Below are 21,123 nucleotides of genomic sequence, written 5' to 3'. Positions count from 1 at the left end.
CTACAGCAATGTCTAGTAACATGGCCCTAGATGTGAATTACAGTGCGCCAGACAATCCTAGTGGTCGACAATATGAAGTCATACTGGTAAGATTGTCAGGATTTATGTGACATTCCACAACTCTGGCACCCCAACCCTGTAATTCTGGTTCAATTGGCTTCTTGACACACCCTTATTTACAGGGGGACAGTGGGGTAGTCCGATGGTTAAATTGTTGGTTTGTCATGCCGAAGGTATGAGTTTCCATCCCCATGGGTGCTGTGTTTGATACTTTTTTCTGGTGTCTCCTGCCATGAAATTGCTCAAATAGTTCTAAATCCAGCATAAAACCCTACTCCCTCACTCATTGTACTTCGCGACTCAGCTGTTAGTATGTACAGGCTGCTGTGATGTACCATGGCATCTGTTTGCATTATCCAGGTACTTTTGTTATATCAGCATATCAGATAATTATTACAGGGCACATAAATGTGGTCATATTTGTTGATATGATTTCAATGTTGCAAGGAAGTCATTTTTGTTTCATATTCATTGTCTTGGTGCTAAGAAATTTAAAATAATTAAAATTATAACCATATCATTCCTGTACTAGTTAGATTCAGTGTTTTACAAGCTATAGTTTATGTAGGTTTTGAAACCAGTATTAACCTGAATGCTTCTTATAGCCCAGTAGATGCAGTGTAGTCGTATACATGGACCAGTTGAGAAAAAAAGATGTGTTATATCATGGTGTATGGAAACAAGCATGATGCATTCAGTTGATGCAGCTATTGTGATTTCAGTTAAGATCTATGGTAACTGTGAGTTTGATACTTCTGGTTACATTTGGAACAGTGGCTCCTCATGAGGTTTCAAATGTTGAAATAAGCGCTATTTATAGCTGTACCAGCTGTAGATTCCCTATACTTTTGTTTGACAGTAATATCTAATCAGCTTGTATGTTTTACATGGAGAATTTAGCACTCTGTAGAGCAAAGCAGACTGTAGACGTTATAGTGCTTAGTTATCATTAAAATAATGCATTAAAAGTTCCAAATCTTGGATTTATAAGTGTTTACAGCTATGCTAACTGTAGATTTGATAGTGCTACTCATCAGATATCACTTTTGTTTGTTTGTTTGTTTGTTGTTTAATGCCGCACTCAGCAATATTACAGCTATGTGACGGTGGTCTGAAAATAATCGAGTCTGGTCCAGACAATCCAGTGATTGACATCATGAGCATCGATCTACGCAATCGGGATACGGTGACATGCATCAACTGAGTCAGCGAGCCTGACCCCGTTAGTCACCTCTTATGACAAGCATAGTCGCCTATTACCGCAAGAATGGGTTGATGAAAGACCTATTCTACCCCGGATCTTCACAGATGTCAAAGTCATCCGAAGCACAGTTGAGGAATGACTGACTGGTGAATACTGTGTTTGTTGGACTGGACTAACAGGAAGAGTGTAGTTGGTACGTGTAGACTGTCGGTACATGTACATCATCTCCAGCTTACTTGTTGTATTGGCAGTATTCCAGCAATACAGTGACAGTCAACTCCAGAGAAGAGATGACTAAGCATATAGATATTACTATTTGAGTACATCATATCTTCTGATGAACAGTCATGGTAGAATAAAGTATTGTTTGTTATCAAATATTTATATAGTTGTGTCATACTAATGCCACTTGATTTCATTCCAGTGTTATAAAAGAGTCAGTATTTTTGTTGTTGTTTTTATGTACATGTATATGTTATTTTGAGATAATTTGCTTAAAAAGATTCGATATCAGAGTTGGTAGTTATCTAAAGGTTCCTGTAAAATTATTACATTGTAAGTGCTGTTGCGCATTGATATATTAGGGTGGTCCATTATATGAACCGTTCTCACATAAATACACTTTAAAAATATTTACTGTGTGAACATAATATTTATCAGAATGTGTAACAGGATAAAAAAAAACATAAAACAAAATTTTATTCATAGGCAAATCTAATCAGGCACCTTTTAATATTTGTATGGAACATAATTAATGTACATTTAAGCGAGTTTCAGTTATTAAAAATAATTTTTTTTAATGATGGTGTAGTTTTTTGTATGCAAATAACATTTGTTTAACATTGCATTCAGCAATATTCCAACTAGATTACAGCTGGACCAGGAAAACTAGGACTGTAAAACATGAGCACCATCAATGCCATGGGTGCACAAAGACACACAGTCAGCCTAGTCAGAGTCAGACCCTCTTATCTAGTGTATCCACCTATTGTGACAAGGAATAGCGCTGGGGACTATGGTTACTTGTGTCATTAGACCGCTTCCGTGGTCCAGTGGTAGAGCGGAAGGTCCGGGGTTCGATCCCCGGCCGCCTCATACCTAAAAACGTTAAAAGATGGTACTTGTTGTTACCCTGTCTGGCCCTTGGCAGTAAGGGGCTAAAATAAGGACTGGTTGGCTGGGAGTATACTGTGTCTAAGTGGGGTATTCATGTTAAACTGCGGCATGGTATCTCAGTAGGCTAGCACTATTAATTGGCATCAGTCGGGACTAGTACAAGCAGCCACACAGACACATGTGCATGCATGTCGCTATATAAGTGCAATAATCTTGAACTCGATGTTAAACCCCACCCCACCTCACCTCACCTCACCTCACCTCACTTCACCTCACCTCACCTCATGTGTCATAAGTGAGGTGTCCTGGATGTAACAAGCTGAAAGGGCTTGTAAACCAAGAGACCCAAGGTCAAGGGCTTGTACATGAACATTAAGCCAAAAATTTCTGTACACCCCCACGAGCCAGACATGTAAGGAATTTATCATAAAGTGTTCACAAGTATGGAGATCTATTTTCAGTGACAAATGTTATTGTGATTATATCGCATCTGACGATTGACCGCCAGTGGGAGCGGTATGATAACTGTGAACATTGTGACCTGACAGGCTGATGAGGTAATACAAAACGCCTTGACATGATTATTTGAAACTCAAAACGTGTTGGAAAGAAAATGCAGAAGCATGCAGCCCTTTCACTGACACTGCCATGAGTGAGTGAGTGAGTTGGGTTTAACGCCGCTTTTAACATTATTCCAGTTATATCACAGCGTGTCAGCTTAATGTGGGAGGAAAGCCCGAAGTGATGCAGGTCTCAGACGTTTACCACTTCGGTGAAACCCACGAGCACGGGTATGGTGCTGACAAACCTAGAAACATAATCGGGGTGAACCGGGATTCGAACCCACAATCATAGGTTTCTGGCGTGTCTAAGGGACGCAACTCAGCACAGCGAATCGCGGCGCCTTAGACGACAGGGCCACCCGTGCCCCCGACACTGTCATGAAAGGGGGCTAACGGGGTTCGGGTGGTCATGCTGGCTGACTTGGTTAATGCATGTCATCGTATTCCAATTGCGTGGATTTATGCTCATGATGCCAATGACTAGATTGTCTGGTAGTTATCGACCACGGTCATATGGCTGTAATATTGCTGAGCGAGGCATTAAACAACAAACAAACAAACATTCCTAGAATGCCCCAGAAATCAGTGCTTGCATTTCCTGTCTGATACCATCACCATTTGTTTGGTGGTAACAGGCGACAAACGGGATCGAGCGGTCAGCCTTGCCGACTTCGTTGATGCTTGTCATTATATCCCAATTGCGTAGATGGATGCTCATGATGTCATTCACTGGATTGTCTGGTCCGAGACTTGATAACTTACACATTTACGCCGTGATATAGCTGGAATATTGCTGAGTGCGGCCTTAAACAACAAACGAACAATCACCACAAACCAGATTTAAGTTCAATGCCTCTACCTTAATAAGAAAATTGTGTGCACTGCTGGATAAATGACCTTGACCCTCAATTCATCCAGTACATGCAGAAGCAGAATTACATTTACAAATGACCACACTAGTGACCTTGGCATTCAATGAAGAACACTCAGACCTTACCGCTTCAATGCCAACAATCACTACATTAAACACTTTTTGACATATATATTTTCTCTATAAAACCTTGAGAGTGAATTTGAAGTAGCTGTTACAAGTATTTCAAGAACATTCCCGAAGGTTAAACGCACATACGCCATGTCCCTTTGGGAAAATCCATGTATCGAGGAAAATATAGCAAATGAAAGTAGGTCACAGTGACCTACTACTGTTCTAAGATTGTCGTCACCAGTTGTCATATATACTCTTCAAAAAGGCAAGGGGCTACTCGAAAATAACTTAGAATTTCCAAAAATGTAAGAGGTATTAGTTTCTAGTAATAGTTGTGTGATAATGATGAACGAATTGGGAACATATTACACCCGGTTATGAAGCATGACAGAAGATGTTATGGTCGCTAGTGATCTTGAGTGAGTGAGTTGGGTTTAACGCCGCTTTTAACAGTATTCCAGTCATATCACGGCGTGTCAGCTTTAGGTGGAAGGAAAGCCCGAAGTGATGCAGGTCTCAGACGTTTATCACTTCGGTGAAACCCACGAGCACGGATATGGTGCTGACAAACCTAGAAACATAATCGGGGCGAACCGGAATTCGAACCCACAATCATAGGTTTCTGGCGTGCCTAAAGGACGCAACTCGCGGCGTCTTAGACGACTGGGCCACCCGTGCCCCCCTAGTGATCTTGAAGGACGGTAGGAGTAAGATGGGAAATTAAGCCTAATTCACTCCACAAGTCAAACTGCGTATGAGTCTCCCAATCTCTTCCCCTGTCCTCATGCAGCGCCTGGTCAAGTACAACAAACGTGGTCGACGGCCTATGACGTTGACCCACATGTCTCCTTATCATGTCCCAGACGTGTTCAATGGGGGAGTGGTAAGGGTTCATTGCTGGCCATTGCATTCTACGGGTGTTGTGCTGCTTGAGGTGAGCATATGACGATTTCACCCCACACCATAACCGATCCACCGCCAAATCTGTCATGAGATCTCCGGTTGACATTGGCTTGACGTTCATTTCGACGTCGCCAGACACGACCACGTCTATCAAAGAAGTGCAAAGCGAATTGGGGCTCGACACGTCGCCATCGACGATTACCCCAGTTTCGACGTCGACGCTTATTCAACGGTTGGCCTTGTTGGGGAATAAAGGTGTTCATAGTTTGGTGAATACCTTATCATAAACTATCAAGTTATTGAAGCTATAAGCATTGGCATTCTAATTTCATAAGTATTGACCTTGACCTTCAAAGTCAACCAATCATATGCAAGAATAAACACTTTATACTATATACGGGTGCTTAAGAAATGTACAGTACGCTTAGTAGACCAACATTGAATATTCAAAAGATTGCAAAGACCTTATTTCTAATAAGAGCTGTTTCGACAGTTTTTTCTTCCAAAATGATAAAAACAACTTCATTGTAAAGAAGGATCATAAGAACAACCTCTCAAATTCTAAAACTTTACGTCAGAGGGTTTCTGAGATTAGATTGAAGCGAAGGTTGTTTTTTCATTAAACCGCTGCGTTTGTCACTTTGAATGTTTCAATTGATAAGTTTACTTTGTTGTAGGGACCGCCTCCGTGGTCTAGTGGTAGAGCGTCCGCCCGGAGAGCGGAAGGTCCGGGGTTCGATCCCCGGCCGCGTCATACCAAAAGACGTTAAAAGATGGTACTTGTTGTTACCCTGTCTGGCGCTCGGCATTAAGGAGCTAAAACAAGGACTGGTCGGCTCGGAGTCAGTATAGTGTCTGAGTGAGGTATTCACGTTAAACTGCGGCATGGTATCTCAGTGAGCTAGCACTATAAATCGGCATCAGTCCGGACTAGTACAAGCAGCCACACACACACGTGCATGTACGTCGCTATATAAGTGCAATAATCTTGGAAGCGACGTTCAACCCCATTTAACCTCACCTCACCTCACACACGTACATGCACGTGGCTATATAAGTGCAATAATCTTGGACGCGACGTTAAACCCCATTTCACCTCACCTCGGAAAATGTGAAAATTAGATTGATATGTTCAATAGAGTTGGAGATGATTTTGTAAGTTTCAGTGGTAACGGGCAGATGGACTGACGGTCAGGTTGATGGACGAAGACCCAAACACCCTGACATTTTCAATGTGAGCTAAAACCTCAGGGACTACAGTGAAACCTCATTAACATTTGCGTTCCCGTTTACCATCCAGTTAACACAGTTCGGGATCAACGCATCATGGAGTAATATCACTTTGTATACATGGAAGCACTTCCAGCAGCAATCGTCCGAATTACGGAGATTCCAGATTAAAGGGGTCCGAACTAACGAGGGTTCAGTTTTACCGGGGCTTCTAGATTGTTGGGCAAACATGTTTGCTTACCATTCTGTTATCATTGCAATATAGCATAGACATATTTTGACATTTATTTTTTTCCCTATAATCTTACCTTTGACATTTACCTTCATCTAAGCATCCTTTGATGTCACAGTACCAAAAAACATGTTAAACTAATGGGGTTTGGAAACTTTACTTTTGTGTATCTGATATCCGTAATTAAGTGTGTTAAGTTGTTCACAGAATCAAGAACGGCAGCTATATTGAAAATGTCATTTGAGCCCAACGGGACTGCATGAAGGTTTAGTCAAAGAATTTTCTAACGACTATTGCACAAATATATTGGCATTAGAGATTATTCGTCCATGGACTTCCGAATGACCCTTGTGATTCTTTTCAGCAAGTGTTATGAAAAGGTAAAAGGTCAAGTACAGAGATTTTAAAAAAATGTTTGTAGTTACACTTTCGTAAAAGAATATTGATGCAAGTATCATTAAGCTTGGTATATATACCTTTTCTAGGACGAGGGCCTGCTTTGAAAAGGTTTGGATCAAAATTGGTCATCGGTCAAGGACATTGTCTTGTTATCCCCTTGTCAGTTTCTGAGGCATGGAAGTTTTAATATTTACATGTTTCTTTAGAATTCTGACATGAAATTTCGATTGCATTTATATAAAAGGTCTCCTTTGAGGAAATGTTCAACAGTTGTCATATCATATGTTCTCGTGAATGTGACACAAAGGTTATTTGCCTGGACTAAGAGGATTAGAGGATATCCCACCGAGTGCTTATTCCACATGGTCAAAGCTGAAGGCTAAGGTAACGAAGTTGAAAAATCACGAAAAAGCTTGTGGTTAGTCTATATTAATATATGTATCATTAAACTTATATATCTTCTTTAGGTTTAGGTCGGCATTCATATTTTTGTAAATATGTATTGTCAATGCAAGAGAATATTTTTGTTGTTGCTTGTTGTTTAACGCCGAACTCAGCAATATTACAGCTATATTTGCTAAATAATCGAGTCTGGACAAGACGATCCAGTGATTGACATCATGAGCATCGATCCACGCAATTTGGATACGATGACGCCAACCAAGTCGGCGAGCTTTACCACCCGATCCCGTTAGTCGCCTCTTAAGCATCCCAGACAAAATATGGTTCTATCAGTCATTTTCTGAAGGCAGGACGTTTTGTTTACCATGTATCTTTACAAATCCAAGGGGCGGTCGGGTAGCCTAGTGGTTAAAGCGTTCGCTCGTCACGCTGAAGACCCGGGTTCGATTCCCGACATGGGTACAATGTGTGAAGCCCATTTCTGGTGTCCCCCCGCCGTGATATTGCTGGAATATTGCTAAAAGCGGCGTAAAACCATACTCACTCACTACAAATCCAAAATCAAATGGTCAATTACTTTCAAAGGTCAAGGTCAGCTTTGAGGTTATAGTTAAACATAGTTGTATCATGTATTGACAATCTTTATGGCACTTTCACAAATCTGAGACTTGGGTAATTGCTGGATCTTGTCAGACAGTAATGTCTTCCGACTGGAATTACATGGTGATACATTTTGATTTTTTACACAACTCTGACCTTTCGTGTTCCCCTTGGAAGGTGTAATTAAGCCAGCTTCTCAATTAATGGATGATTAATGTGTAACTAATAAATACAAAGCAAAAAATGTCTTATGTGATGATACAAATTCACATAAGCATATTTCTCAACACAGGTGTGTATCCTTATTTCAGATAAGCATTTATTACAGTGAAACATTGATAAATCATTAATGCAGTTTTAATGCCACTACAGAGTACTGACAAATCAATGTTTTTTAGCTGGTCCAGAGGAATAAGTTAACAAGGTTTTACTGTAATTTCTGAAGGAATGCAGTGGTTTGTAAGCTGACAGAAGCATTGTGCAAATAATGTCTGCCTCAATTTGAATACTTTTCGAATACCATTAGGAGGGACCCGTGAAGATCCGGGGTAGAATATGTCTTCAGCAACCCATGCTTGCCGTAAAATGAGACTTTGGTCGTCGTGAGAAGCAACTCACGGGATCGGGTGGCCAGACTTGCTGACTTGGTTGATGCATGTCATCGGATCCCAATTGCGTGGATCGATGCTCATGTCAATCACTGGATTGTCTGATCCAGACTCGACTATTTACAGACCCCGGTCATATAGCTGGAATATTTCTCAGTGCGGCGTTAAAAACAAACAACCAACCATTAGGGGGAGTGAATGGTTTTGACAGCAATATTCAAGTAATACCACAACAGCAGAATGCTAAGGCTTCACACATACATCTTGGTAATCCGGTGAATTATATCTTTATTTTTTTATGAAAAATTATTCTCGACCAATTTGGAACCACAGCTTTGTTTTCAGTCTGGATCTAATGCAACTACACTAAAAATAGCAGCCCAACCACGAGCAAGAGAAATTCACTGTAAAGTTTACTGCTAATGGATGGAGATGGTAACATCACTTCTCAAAGGAAGCAATGGTAGCGAATGGGTCCATGGTATTTATCATAATAGAATGGGGGCTAGTGGTTAAAGCGTTCACTCGTCACGCCAAAGACCAGGTTGATTCCAGACATGGGTACAATGTGTGAAACCCATTTCTGCTGTCCCCCTCAGTGATATTGCGGGAATATTGCTAAACGCTGCATAAAACCAAACTCACTCACTCACTCATAATAGAATGACTGTATAATGCACTGCAAAACAGTGAGTGAGTGAGTGAGTGAGTGAGTGAGTGAGTATTGCTTGACGCTGCTTTTTAGCACCATTCCAGCAATATCACGGTGGGGACACCAGATATGGACTTGACACATTGTACCTATGTGGGGAATCGAACCCAGGTCTTTGGCAAGACGAGCGAAAGCTTGAACCACAAAGCTACCCCACCGTAAAACTGAGGGTGGTTGTACTTATGTGGGAACTGAACCCAGGTCTTCAATGCAGCAATCAAATGCTTTAACAATCCCGACACTTCTACCCAAGAAGAATGAAAACAAGTAGGTGTTTCCTGTTACCTCATCCACAGAATTCTGTAATACAAACTCTTGCTATACTTCTTTTGAAACAGAATAAAAAGAAAGACAACCATTTATGTAAATATACACATTTATTTTTTCTGTAAGAGACTTATACAATTTACTTGTACATTATTGATACAAAACATAGCTGGAAATATACAAGTTCATTTGTCTGCACAAAGCATTGCCTAGGAAAGCATAACAAGGGCTAATATTAAACGCTGTACAAGGCGGCATCATCATCATAATTCTGTATATGGGCACTCTACAAACTTGATAAGCAGCAATACTAGGCTATTATACAATTTGTACATAACTAAGTTTCTGGTTTAAGAACAGAATTACTGGTTCTATGTTACAAGAAAATTAAAAAAGGTTCTTACAATCATTGCACAGTTAGGTATATTTAATTCCCAAATAACATTTGATTTGACTCTCCAGCATATTTGTACAGGAAACAAGAGTACTCAAGTTCTCACAAAATTCACAAAACGCCATTCACTTACAATTTTACCAACAGTTCACATATCATTGGCCCTTTTTCTTTCATTACAAAGGCACATTTGAAGAGATCTTGAACTTAAGCATTGTCAGTGATCCACAAAACCAGTTACTAATTAGAACATTTCTTAACTATCGCAAGTATTTGGACATTTGGGGACATGATAACCCTGTCAATGCTATAAAAAACCCTCATGGAGTCATCCCCTTGAGCATCAGGAAACCATTGTTGAAAGGGTTAACACCAATGCCTACAATTGCACCTTGAACTTGTTCGACAGTACCATCATACACTGATATAATTGTAAAGATCTATACACTACAGATACACTGGTCTTGTTAGTTGTCACATATACATGTTCAGATAGGATAATATTCTACGAACTACAGACACACGTCTAGTATTGGTTTACGAACTGGTATAATTTGGTTCTGTATTCTACATGCATGTCCTCTAAAAGGAATTAGCCGACAAGTTGACTTATTTCAGATAGTTGACACAAGTCATTGCCTTGAGAACTGGGCTTTAATATTTACATGAACATATTATTTACTGAAGGTAGGCATTTACTTACAAAAGAACTCCAAACATGGTCAACCATTACCTTTCCTCTTTCGATTCAAGGTTGTCATTAATATATGTTTGCAAGATTTTCATTAAACGACAAGATTTGTGTAACGATTGATAGTAACTGGTTTTGTGGGCCTCTTTCAGTAACAATATCCCAGTCTTGTGGGCAGCATAAATACAGTTATACATATATCTGGTTAACATTTCTGAATGTTCCAATATTTTTTTGCAATTACATTGCTGTTGAGTTGTGACGTGAATATCAGAGAATACAGGGAGTCTAGCCAGCAGTTTGTACAGGCTGATCTACAGCAATGCAGCAGAGTGACAGGCAGTCACAGGCACTTGTAGCAGGAGGCAGAAATAACCTACACTACCCATGGACCTTACAGAACTTAAATAGGAAAGTTAGGATAAATTTCACTACTTTCAAAAAAACAAAAATCCCCCTTCAAATATCTTGACTTTTCTTGTTACAGCTTGGAGTGAGTGAGAGAGTATGTTTTTTTATGCCACTTTTCACACATTGTACCCACGTTGGGAATAGAACCCGGGGCTTCGACGTCACGAGCGAACACTTTAACCACTAGGCTACCTGACTGCCCCTTTACAGCTTGGAATGAAATATGTGAAAATTTGTCAGCAGCAGATACTATTAACTGGTTCTGTTGGTTTTCTAATGGTCCAGACCAAAAAGTGCTGATAATAATACTGAATATAGAAAGTCATTAATACAACCATGCTCACTTGTTTAGATTGCTGATTCTGCTAGTTTGCACCTGACAGCTCTTTCCAAACCTAGAAATGATCAAACTTGCCCAATGAACAACACTAGACCTTTTTGTTGTTGCAATTAACCCATTCTACTTGTCCTTCAAAGGATTTACAGGACTTGGAACACTGGATTGAATACTAAAAAATATCAGCTGCTGTTCATGACAGGTTTGGGTAAATAAATATTGCCTCATTAAGAAGATGGGTGTGTGTGTTAAAACATCCTGCTACAAGTGCTATGAGAGCCTGTGATCAAAGTCCAGTGAGTCCACAGGTAAAGAGATGCTGAAGAACAAGTGTAGAAAAGAAAGTCACAAAGTGTCAAGATGAAGAAGAAAAGACAAACAGTAAACAGCTTGAAATACTTTCACAGAAACACTGGCCCTGTCCGTATCCTGGACCCCGCGGGAGATATCAGAAAGCTGGGATCCAGGAAGAGACCAAGAGATAAGCCAGCATGCTTGGCCAAATTCTGTCTCAAACCTACGTCAGTTTTCCACATACTAATCCTGTTCATGTGAATTAATAGTGAAATAGTGGAACTCCTTACAGTGCTAAACCCAACCATCATCATACAGAATACTACATGAGAATGCAGTGTAAGGAGTCGAGTATGAGGAAATCTCTCAATAATTGCACACAGCACAGAAGTCCCTTTTGCCATACACATGACACCAATATCCAACAGCGTCTGCATAAGGCAACTGGAAGCAAGAGACTGTAGGTCTATATACAGGATATTATGATGATTGATTCCGAGCTCTGGAACACGGGATACCTGAGAAATATCAAGGTGCATATGGGAGTGCGAGAGGGGTGTCAGAGAAACGGCTCTCCTAAGTGAGCAAATCCTGGCTTCATTCATGGATAATATAGGTGAGTGTTGCCATAAATTAAACAAAATACACCATGCTCATATAGATGGTAACAACTCCAATCTAAAGTTGATGTAATTCAATTTTGAAGAAATAGCTCCCTTATTGGATATATCCAGTGCCTCAAATACACAAAAGTCACCAAACACTATGTCTTGGCATAATCTGGTACAACTGACCAGGAAAATGGGTCTATCTGTAAATAATATAGGTCCATCTTATCACACGACTTCCCTAACAATCAAATGGCTGGATGGACATAGGTTAGAATTAGCAAATCTCTGCCTTGTATAACTGGTGAGAGATGCAAAATATTTGGGGAGTGGCCATCAGCTCAATAACACCCCTCGCACCGGTGGGCCTAGAGAGATCATGTCACCTGATGTTGCCTTGATACCTAATGACCTTGCGAAACAAGTGGACGAAAATCTGCCTAAATGGGTTAAGCCACTGCACTAAGGAAGGATCTGCTCTAGTGGTTGAAATAAACAAAATTCAGGCATGGATTAATGGTCAACATGATTGGAAAAACTTAAGCATCAGCACCTTAAAATGGTATCAAGCACCATTTACAACATATTCCAAAATGGTTTTACCATATCTTATATAACCACCAAACAATATCCTCATACATATCCATGCAAGAATACATACTCCGCTTTCCAAACACACAATTTGTCATCAAAACAAATATTTTTGTCCAGACAGATGGGAATGTCTAAATATATCTTTCCTAAAATAAAAGTATATCAAGGGTCCCATTGAGATATGAATTTGAAGAAGTTACTTTCATCAAACAACATGTAATTCATAACTTTTAGTCAAACAACACACAAACCATTTTTTGTAAAACTTAAACAACACACAATGACGCAGATGACACCCCTGGGGGACTTGCCATTTAACACTAGGCAGAATATCCAAGGTCTACTACATGGGGATAAGGATATTACTTCAGTAAATTTGACATTAGTTCTTTCTATCAATGTTTTACATTTGAATGGAGAAATGTCTAAAAGTTTGCAACCACATATATGCCACAAATAAAAAATCGATAATATTTATCAGGAATTAAAAATACTTGGCTTGAATGTTCTGCTTCAATCCCCAGAAACGGAATGATTAATGCCCAGACATTAATACCTGATGCAGGATAACATTTGAAGTGAAATCTTGGTGACGACGTAATTCAAGGATGTTCATCTCAACAGCTGCTTACCATAAATAGTCAGTAGCAGTACATGATAGCTGTTAGTAGAGAAAGACAGATACGAATAAGCATCAAGAGTTACGATGAAGAAGAAGAAGAAATCTGTGTGGTCCATGTGAAAGTTGACACAGTTCATGAGAATCAGAAGTTCAGTACAGAGTAGACATGACAAACACACAACACATACTCTTATTATGCCAAAACATTCCTATCATTAGCTATAGGTTTCACTCAGAATGAATTTTTTTTAGCTGATTTATTCTGAAGGTGTTGGTGAGTTGGGTTTATCATTGCTCTGAACAGTATTTCAATTAGATCAAAGCATGTCAGTTTAATGTGGAAGAAAGCCTAAAGTGAAGCAGGTCTCAGACGTTTACCACTTTGAGAAATCCTACCAAGGGTAAGCGCTGACAAACCAATGATCATTATAAGGGTGAATCTATGATTCAATCCCACGATCATAGGATCCTGTAAGTTCCTAAGGGAAGCAACTCTGCACAGCAAATTGCGGCACCTTAGAAGACTGGACCTTCTGTGCACCCCTGAAAAATGTTAACTAAAATCAACTACTGGTACTATTTCATCGGAACCATTCCAGTTTAAACAGATACACTGTGCATACCATGTATACATCAAACTGCACCCTGTGTGTAGAAATAAGCCCATTGAGCCACTGTATGTATATACAAAGGGGACATCCTCACTTTCACACTAATACCCTGTGTCTAAGAAAATCACCTTTTTTTTCTGACCGATAAATAGTAAGATACTTTACCTAAATACCAGTTGTAGCTTAAGCTGATAAATGATCCAGTTTGAATCTCATTACATCCATCACAAGGTGAGAATTTCCTGGCAAGGATTATCTGCCCACCATCACAACCACACTGTTCCATAATGCCTGTCATTTACCCAAGCTCAGTGGAAGACATCAGACCTATGGAAGCCACTATCAGCTCGCTGTACAGGTAGATATCAAAGACATTAGGGAGTTATCAGGATTCCGATTCAGAAAACACTTTCTGCCATTAGTGTCATGCCAATTCTTTTTAATAGTAAATGTTGTTTTCTCAATGAACTTTCAGAGAATGTGTGTAAATAAAATTAATAAGGTTCAGAATTTACAGAATTAACAAAATTATAACCTTTAGAATCAATTTGACCTGTGCTAAAATTCTGATTCCAAATTAAGTACTATGCCCTTCGTTCAGTTGACTATGTATTGTATTGGTGTTGCAATAAAAATATAAATAGTATACTTTTCCAGAAACAATTAAAAATATGACAGTGATATGACATACATGACAAATTTTGATTATCACACACATGCAAAGTATGAGTAATGTGCTCTTAATATTTGATATGGTTCAAGTATAATCACTGCCCCTATGTCCTTAACAACTTTGTATACATGAACACAAACATGGGTGATTTAAGTCATACAGCTGTTTCTATTTCGGCTATAGACATCGCTCATAGGGCAACATGATGAAATCATTGGCACATGGGGACGTCATTTAACACAAAACAAGAAGTCATTCAGTTAACAACTGCGACAAACATAAGACTCACAAACAAATACAATTGTGCCATGATGACGTAACAAACACTAACAACCACTGCAAGTTTGGATGCAAAGGCCAAAACTAAACAACAAAAAGATTCTTTCCGTCTTTCTCGTAGATGAGAATTAGTCAGCATGAATGTTAGTTTCTCAGGGATGTAGCACTAGCAGTCATTCAACTGACCTGTATGTCTGCATGGGATCCAAGAACTACAAACTCCCTCCTTCCCCCCAGTCCCTCCCCTCCCCTCCCCCAGTTCCCTTCCCGACCCCCATCCCAGCCCCCGATTCATTATTGTGATGCACCTACACTATGGTGCAACATGCATAGTTAAGGTAACCTTATGCGTAACCCAATATACAAATGGCATACAAGGCCTGCCTACAGGCTGACTACAGAACCACATACCAGGTCACACATACAAACATACACCTCGCATACATGACCTACTGTAGTAGCTGTGGGATGGCCAGCTGTTAATAAGCTTAGTATAAGGTAGTAGTTGTCAGCATATGCTAAAGCCTGCCACAGTATTACATCTGGGCTGAGGCTTTGTTCACTAGAAGATCTAGCACGTGTTAAATTACTAGTTTTCATTACTATGTACATCTGTTTGTTCAGTGGCTCTTCAGTGGCTCAGCAGTGCACACCTCGTGGTGGCCGTCATGTGCCAGGAAAGTTTGAGACATGGTCTGATGGGGGCTCATGAAACATGCCTTGTAGTTCGGTCAACGCCAGCACTCCGCTGTCTGATCATCGTGCTCCATGCGGTGGGGGACAACGTCACAGATAGACAGGAAGTGAGGCACTGCCAGGAAACATCACAGTTGGGTGAGATATGACAGACTGGGCCGACATCGACAGGCTATAAGTTGGTGGAAGCATGCTCGGATTCGGACGTGTCTGTCCCATGGTCCCGTTCGTCTATAAAACTCTGTCTATTGGAGCCGGTGTCACTACTTGGATTGCTACTGTTGTTGGATGCGATGGAGTGTCGCCAACCGGGCTGGTCTGTACTGTCCTGAAAACACAAACACCCACAAATCTCAATACAAATAATTTCTATTGCTCTATATCTTGAAATTCACACTTTAATGACAATGAACGCCAGACATATATATTCTCATACTAAACCTAGCTGAGCAAACCTGTAAAACTGGATTTTTTAACTCTTACGAATATATCATAAATGCAAAATGAACTTAGTGATAAATCACATGTGAGAGTGTACATGGTGTACTATGAGCGATTTTTATTCTTCTTTTTCTAAATGGTAAATGACAAAGTAAACCAAACAACAAAGAATGGGTGCTGTGAGAGTGTGGCAAACCTTGGGATTGAAACAAAAGTCATCAAAATAAATCATGTGAGTGAAAGACAGAATGATGTGTGACGTCTAACGTAGTACACTTTGGTGATCATGCATTCGTCTTTCTAAAATGCAGAAACATGCCCAACGCACGGGATTGTAAGAAATTTGACAAAGCAGTGATTGTGCTGCAATCATTTCAATAATGAAATACAACCAAAGGAGGATCCTGTTTTTCACTCTATCACAAACACATCTCACACTATTAATAAACATAAACCACATGCAGTGACATGGGATGAAATGGCATTATAATAATAGGGATTGAAAATAACTAGTGGAATTGTTATGATTGAAAGATATGAATGAGGTTGTATCTATGAATTCCAAAAAGATAGTAGATTGTACCCTTACAATTGACAACAGGTAGTTTCCATTTCACAATGAAATCACAACAGCGAGAGCTAAATCAGAGACACCACATGTCAGCACAATGAATTGTTACTATTATGAAAACAAGGATAAACTGCAAATCAAAAGATAGTACACAATGTCAAATCAGTTACATCAATAAAAAACATGAAAAGAAACTGATCAGTAATGAAAAACGGAAATCGGCAGGTTCCATTCCCGTTGATTGTGGCAACAAATTGCTCATGCTAAAACACAACCGGGAGACAGGGTGAGACGACGAATTTCATTACAGATCTGGGTTCACAATAAATCGCAGGGATGTTTGCAGGTCTGTACAAATTCAAATAGAGAGAGACAATAATAAGGCAGCATCTAAACCTCGGAGAGAGAGAAAACCATTGCGTAGAATCAAAGTGTGAAATACACTGTACTTCATAGTATTCATGTGACTCATTCATCAGGAAAAATGTTCCTGTTTCATATTTCTTTACTTTCTTTGAACTTTGGTAGAAGCCAATTTAACTGCAAACGAGAATTCAACTGCAAACGAGATTTCAGTTGAAAGCGAAGCTCTCGGCCTCAGATTCATATGAAACAGAGACCCCTACCACAAAGCAATCTTAGCACAACAACTGTCGTAAGCCCATGTTATAGTATGAGAACTACAATCACCATAGAACTAAGATAGCTTTGTGGAAACCGGCCCTGGTATCGTCCAAATTCAATATCCACACAATATTCTTTCCAAGAATGTACAGTGTATTTGAAGGTGCTAACAGACAGACAGCTGGACGGATGTACGAACATGCGGTGGAGTAAGATAAGAACGCTACCCTGCTAACTCTTGGAGTTGTTGTATGTGGGTAGTGACCAGCAACTTCCGCTAGTATTCACTGATCCTTGAGATGTCCTAACCATCTGTCGAGGAATGCTACAGTTAGTATACTTCCCTATATATATCAGATACCGTCAGCATGCTTCTTTCTATCAGTACAAGTGAACCAGTCTTTGAATATAAGACACATGTCCAACTAATACCTATCAGGACTGTCGAGCCATTCACCCAAATGACTTGTATCCAATATTGGAAATTATTCCTACCGAGTCTAGTAAACCATTCTACCTCAAAGTAAATGAAACGTTTGTTGGTGACACTCCCTTGACTTGTCATAAATGAGAAATTCCTCTCCGTTCACCAATCATTTCAAGCAGAAAGTGTGAGCCTAATTCCTTTGAACATGAATTAATGCTTTTCAAATTTCTAAACTTTCTTTTTCTAAGGATGACGTACACAATTATCAACCATATAAGCAATAAATTTAGCACAGAAAATGGCATCACAAAAACTAGAATCCCAAAAATGTTAACATTTCCCACATAAAATTATTTTTCAATCTTTGTTCAAGGTAAGCTAATAAATAATTGCCTGTTCTCAACTACCACTTCTGTTATAAATAGAGTAAGTGTACATGAGGAATACTGGACAACTAATAAGCTAGCAAATCATCTCAGGATGTCACGAATACTAAGATTTCACTCTAATATGAAATGTATAGGAAGTATCTCTCGTGAGTGAAATAATGAACAAAAAACCAAGTGAATATCCCAGCTGGACGCAGTGAAGAGACTGCAGCGAGTCTGTGAAACACTGAATGGTGGTCGTGAAATCCCACTGGCTTCCTTCTCAAATACAAACAGTAGAAGGCTTAGCACTATAATGACCTGTTAAGCTCCTGAGTCTCATAAAGGACATGAACATGCTCCAGTGTCCGAAAACAAATTCCTACTGTCTTTAGTCACTCAAGTTACACAAACGCAAATGTCAACATACTGAACACTGGCTCATCAATCCTAATTAAATTGAATAAAAGTAATAGTTTTGAAGCATTATTCATTAAGCTATGACCATAAGAATTATAAAAGGGTCTTATTTTCCAAACAATTGATTTCAATGATCATGAAATGACTTGGAGGCTTAACACATGGAACAAAAATAAAGTAGAGGAACACAAGTGCCACAGTGCTGAACACACCTGAAGCTAGCAATACCACACCTAACAGGGTGACAACGCTACAAGTCTTCCCAATACACAGGTCATTACAGTGCTAATGCTAGATAGACTATGCACCACAATCAGGTCTGCCGTTTAAGGACAGAGCAACTGCAGGTCAAACTTTTATCTCGATTAATATTAAACAATAAAATGCAGAAAGATGGTCACTCAAACATAAATTAGTCAGTACCAAGTCGCATTTCATTTTAATCCACTGACATTTTCAAAATAATATTCTGATTTCAATTTCACATTAATTATGTTGTTTGTTTTTTTGCAATTGACGTCTAGTCATCTCTTACCTAAATATTATTGTTACCTGCAAGTTGACACATCTACCACCCAAATCCATAGAACAAGAAATCAGCTGTTTCAGTTCAGAACTCTTCCCTCATGGCTGAAGGTAGTTAAATAATGAAACTCTCCAGTCTTCCAAGTTTTAGAAAGACATTCAAATGATACATATTGTGGTTCATAATCTAAACATATACTACATAGATGTAAGATGACATGTCTATAGTCTATTACTCAAGTGTAAACCTACCTCAAATACATCTTTCTCCAGACTGTTTGGGTCCTGAGGGGCCCCTGGCATTGTCCTGACCCCACCTGGTCGACCACCCTCACTCCGACTACCAGCACTTCCTGTGAGGAGAGAACAAGACTTTAATTTGACATGTTCATCACAGGGAAGATCTGATACACTGAGAAAAGCTGTGGACCTTAAGACCCCTGAAGATTGATGTGAGGATAGGAACTATGAAGCTGTCAGGGAGGTGGTTTGATAGATCTTCATACCAGGAGAAACACTTCATTTGTTCAACTCGCAAAATGGAAAGACATCACTATCACTGTTGGGGTTGTAGACACAGGTACTACAGAAATGTACCCTAGCTTGGCAGTACGTATGTCACTGGGGCTTGGCAATATGTAGGGCACTGGAGTCTAATTTCACAATGCACAACATCTCAAACTCCAGTCATGTGTGCAATATGTCACAAGCCCACTGTTTATCTGAACCAGACAGAATTAAAGTATCACAATCAGGTCTGATCATGGATTTGATACAGCAAGATGTAAGTACTGTCATGAATGAATCTACCAGGTTTGGGCATACTGGAAGTCTTGACTACACAGGTATGCAAAGGAACTGGCTTGGTGCATTTTTAAAATATGACTACTCTTGACTTGTATGGCGTTAATATTGCCATAATAGGGCTAATTTCTGTACACTTATTTTGGTTGAGGTATGTTTATGTATACAGAAATGTACCTTGGGTAAATTTCTGTAGTGTGCGTACTGTCAATGACTTCCAACTGTTTAACTGTCCTAAGCCAGTCAGGGAATTAACTTTGACACGTCTCCAAACCAGCAATGAGAATCACTGTCTTCGTAAGCTCAAATCTAGAGATAGGAGGATATCACTATCACATCCAATCAAGGACGAGGACGTGACAGCAATTATACCACAGCCCCCCCCTAGCCCTCAGCCCTATCTGACCCAGACAGTTCCTCACCATTGAAGTGTGAGCTGACCGGCCTGGCCCCTCTCATCTGTGCTTCATGTATAGACGTGAGTTGTGGCTGGAACATGCTCTTCACCCTCTGCATCTCCGACTCTCCACTGCTGCTGCCAACATTGCTCTGACTCCCTCCAGACTGGAACACACAACCACATAATGCAACAGTAACACTCAAACAATCATCAACAGTGTACGTCCAAAGTTTGATCTGCAATGTTTACTGCATAAAATGAAAGTTCAAATTGAAAAATAAGTACTCAAATATTACAAATCTGTAACACACTGAAAAATACATTTGAGGCACAATGATGGATATGAATAACAATTCAGCATGGGAGTTATAACAGTCTCAATGCTATGATACCTCCATGTCACAAGATCATGGTGAATAACAAGAGCATCAGTAGCTTCTGTCCTACCTTGGGTAGGTCAATGAGGACCTGCATGCCCTGGTCGGGGCCCATGTGAGCTATGTGGCTGAAGTTGATGGGGGATGAGATAATTCGAGATCGGCGGTCTCCACCTCTGTAAGCACATAAACAATACAATGACACTTTCCTTTCCACCCACATAACGCTGGGGATCCTTGATGACAATTAACACAATGCTTGACTGCACACTTTCATTTTATTCATGTACACTGGAGTATGTATTGTTAATGTAAAAAACTGTACATTTAACAAGATCAAGTCATTCTCACACTTTAAATATGTTAGCATGTTCAAACAATATTAGATTAATTCACATAAATCTGATCGGTAGATGTCCAAACAAAAAATACAGAAGAATTATAATGTAGAAACTGGTAGTCGAATGTTCTGAGGAGTAAAAATAATAATAAAAATATCAACTATTCTTTAAAATCTAGTCACTTCTATATGTTTCTACAAAAGAAAATCTACAAAAGCTATAAATGTACAAGAAAGAATTTGAAATAATACTCCTGGAATATAATCAAAAGGAAAAAATGTCATTGACTAAGTCAAACCATGAGTGCTACACAGCACGCATAGGATCAAATTGT

At 39.6% G+C, this 21,123-nt stretch overlaps 1 protein-coding gene across 3 annotated transcripts in view; it reads right to left on the bottom strand.

The window, feature by feature from the left end:
* Positions 1–15,049: 15,049 nt before the first annotated feature.
* Positions 15,050–21,123, bottom strand: part of LOC124140970 (serine/threonine-protein kinase MRCK alpha-like) — a 54,303-nt gene continuing 48,229 nt past the window's right edge. For 2 of the 3 annotated variants that reach the window (XM_046508818.2, XM_046508820.2), the window contains 4 exons: positions 20,519–20,624; positions 20,094–20,235; positions 19,120–19,220; positions 15,050–15,819 (listed from right to left, as the gene is read on the bottom strand). In XM_046508818.2, the coding sequence (XP_046364774.1) occupies positions 15,664–15,819; positions 19,120–19,220; positions 20,094–20,235; positions 20,519–20,624 (505 nt within the window). In that variant the 3' untranslated portion in view covers positions 15,050–15,663. Of the gene's footprint in view, positions 15,820–17,354; positions 17,440–19,119; positions 19,221–20,093; positions 20,236–20,518; positions 20,625–21,123 lie in introns of all 3 variants that reach the window. The other variant, XM_046508819.2, reaches the window with a different exon arrangement.

This window comes from Haliotis rufescens, unplaced genomic scaffold (assembly GCF_023055435.1).
Source record: "Haliotis rufescens isolate VD_foot unplaced genomic scaffold, xgHalRufe1.0.p SCAF_73, whole genome shotgun sequence".
In the NCBI taxonomy this organism is placed as follows: domain Eukaryota; kingdom Metazoa; phylum Mollusca; class Gastropoda; order Lepetellida; family Haliotidae; genus Haliotis; species Haliotis rufescens.
The sequence above is the reverse complement of the archived record's forward strand: the minus strand, read 5'-3'. Positions and strand labels throughout refer to the sequence as shown.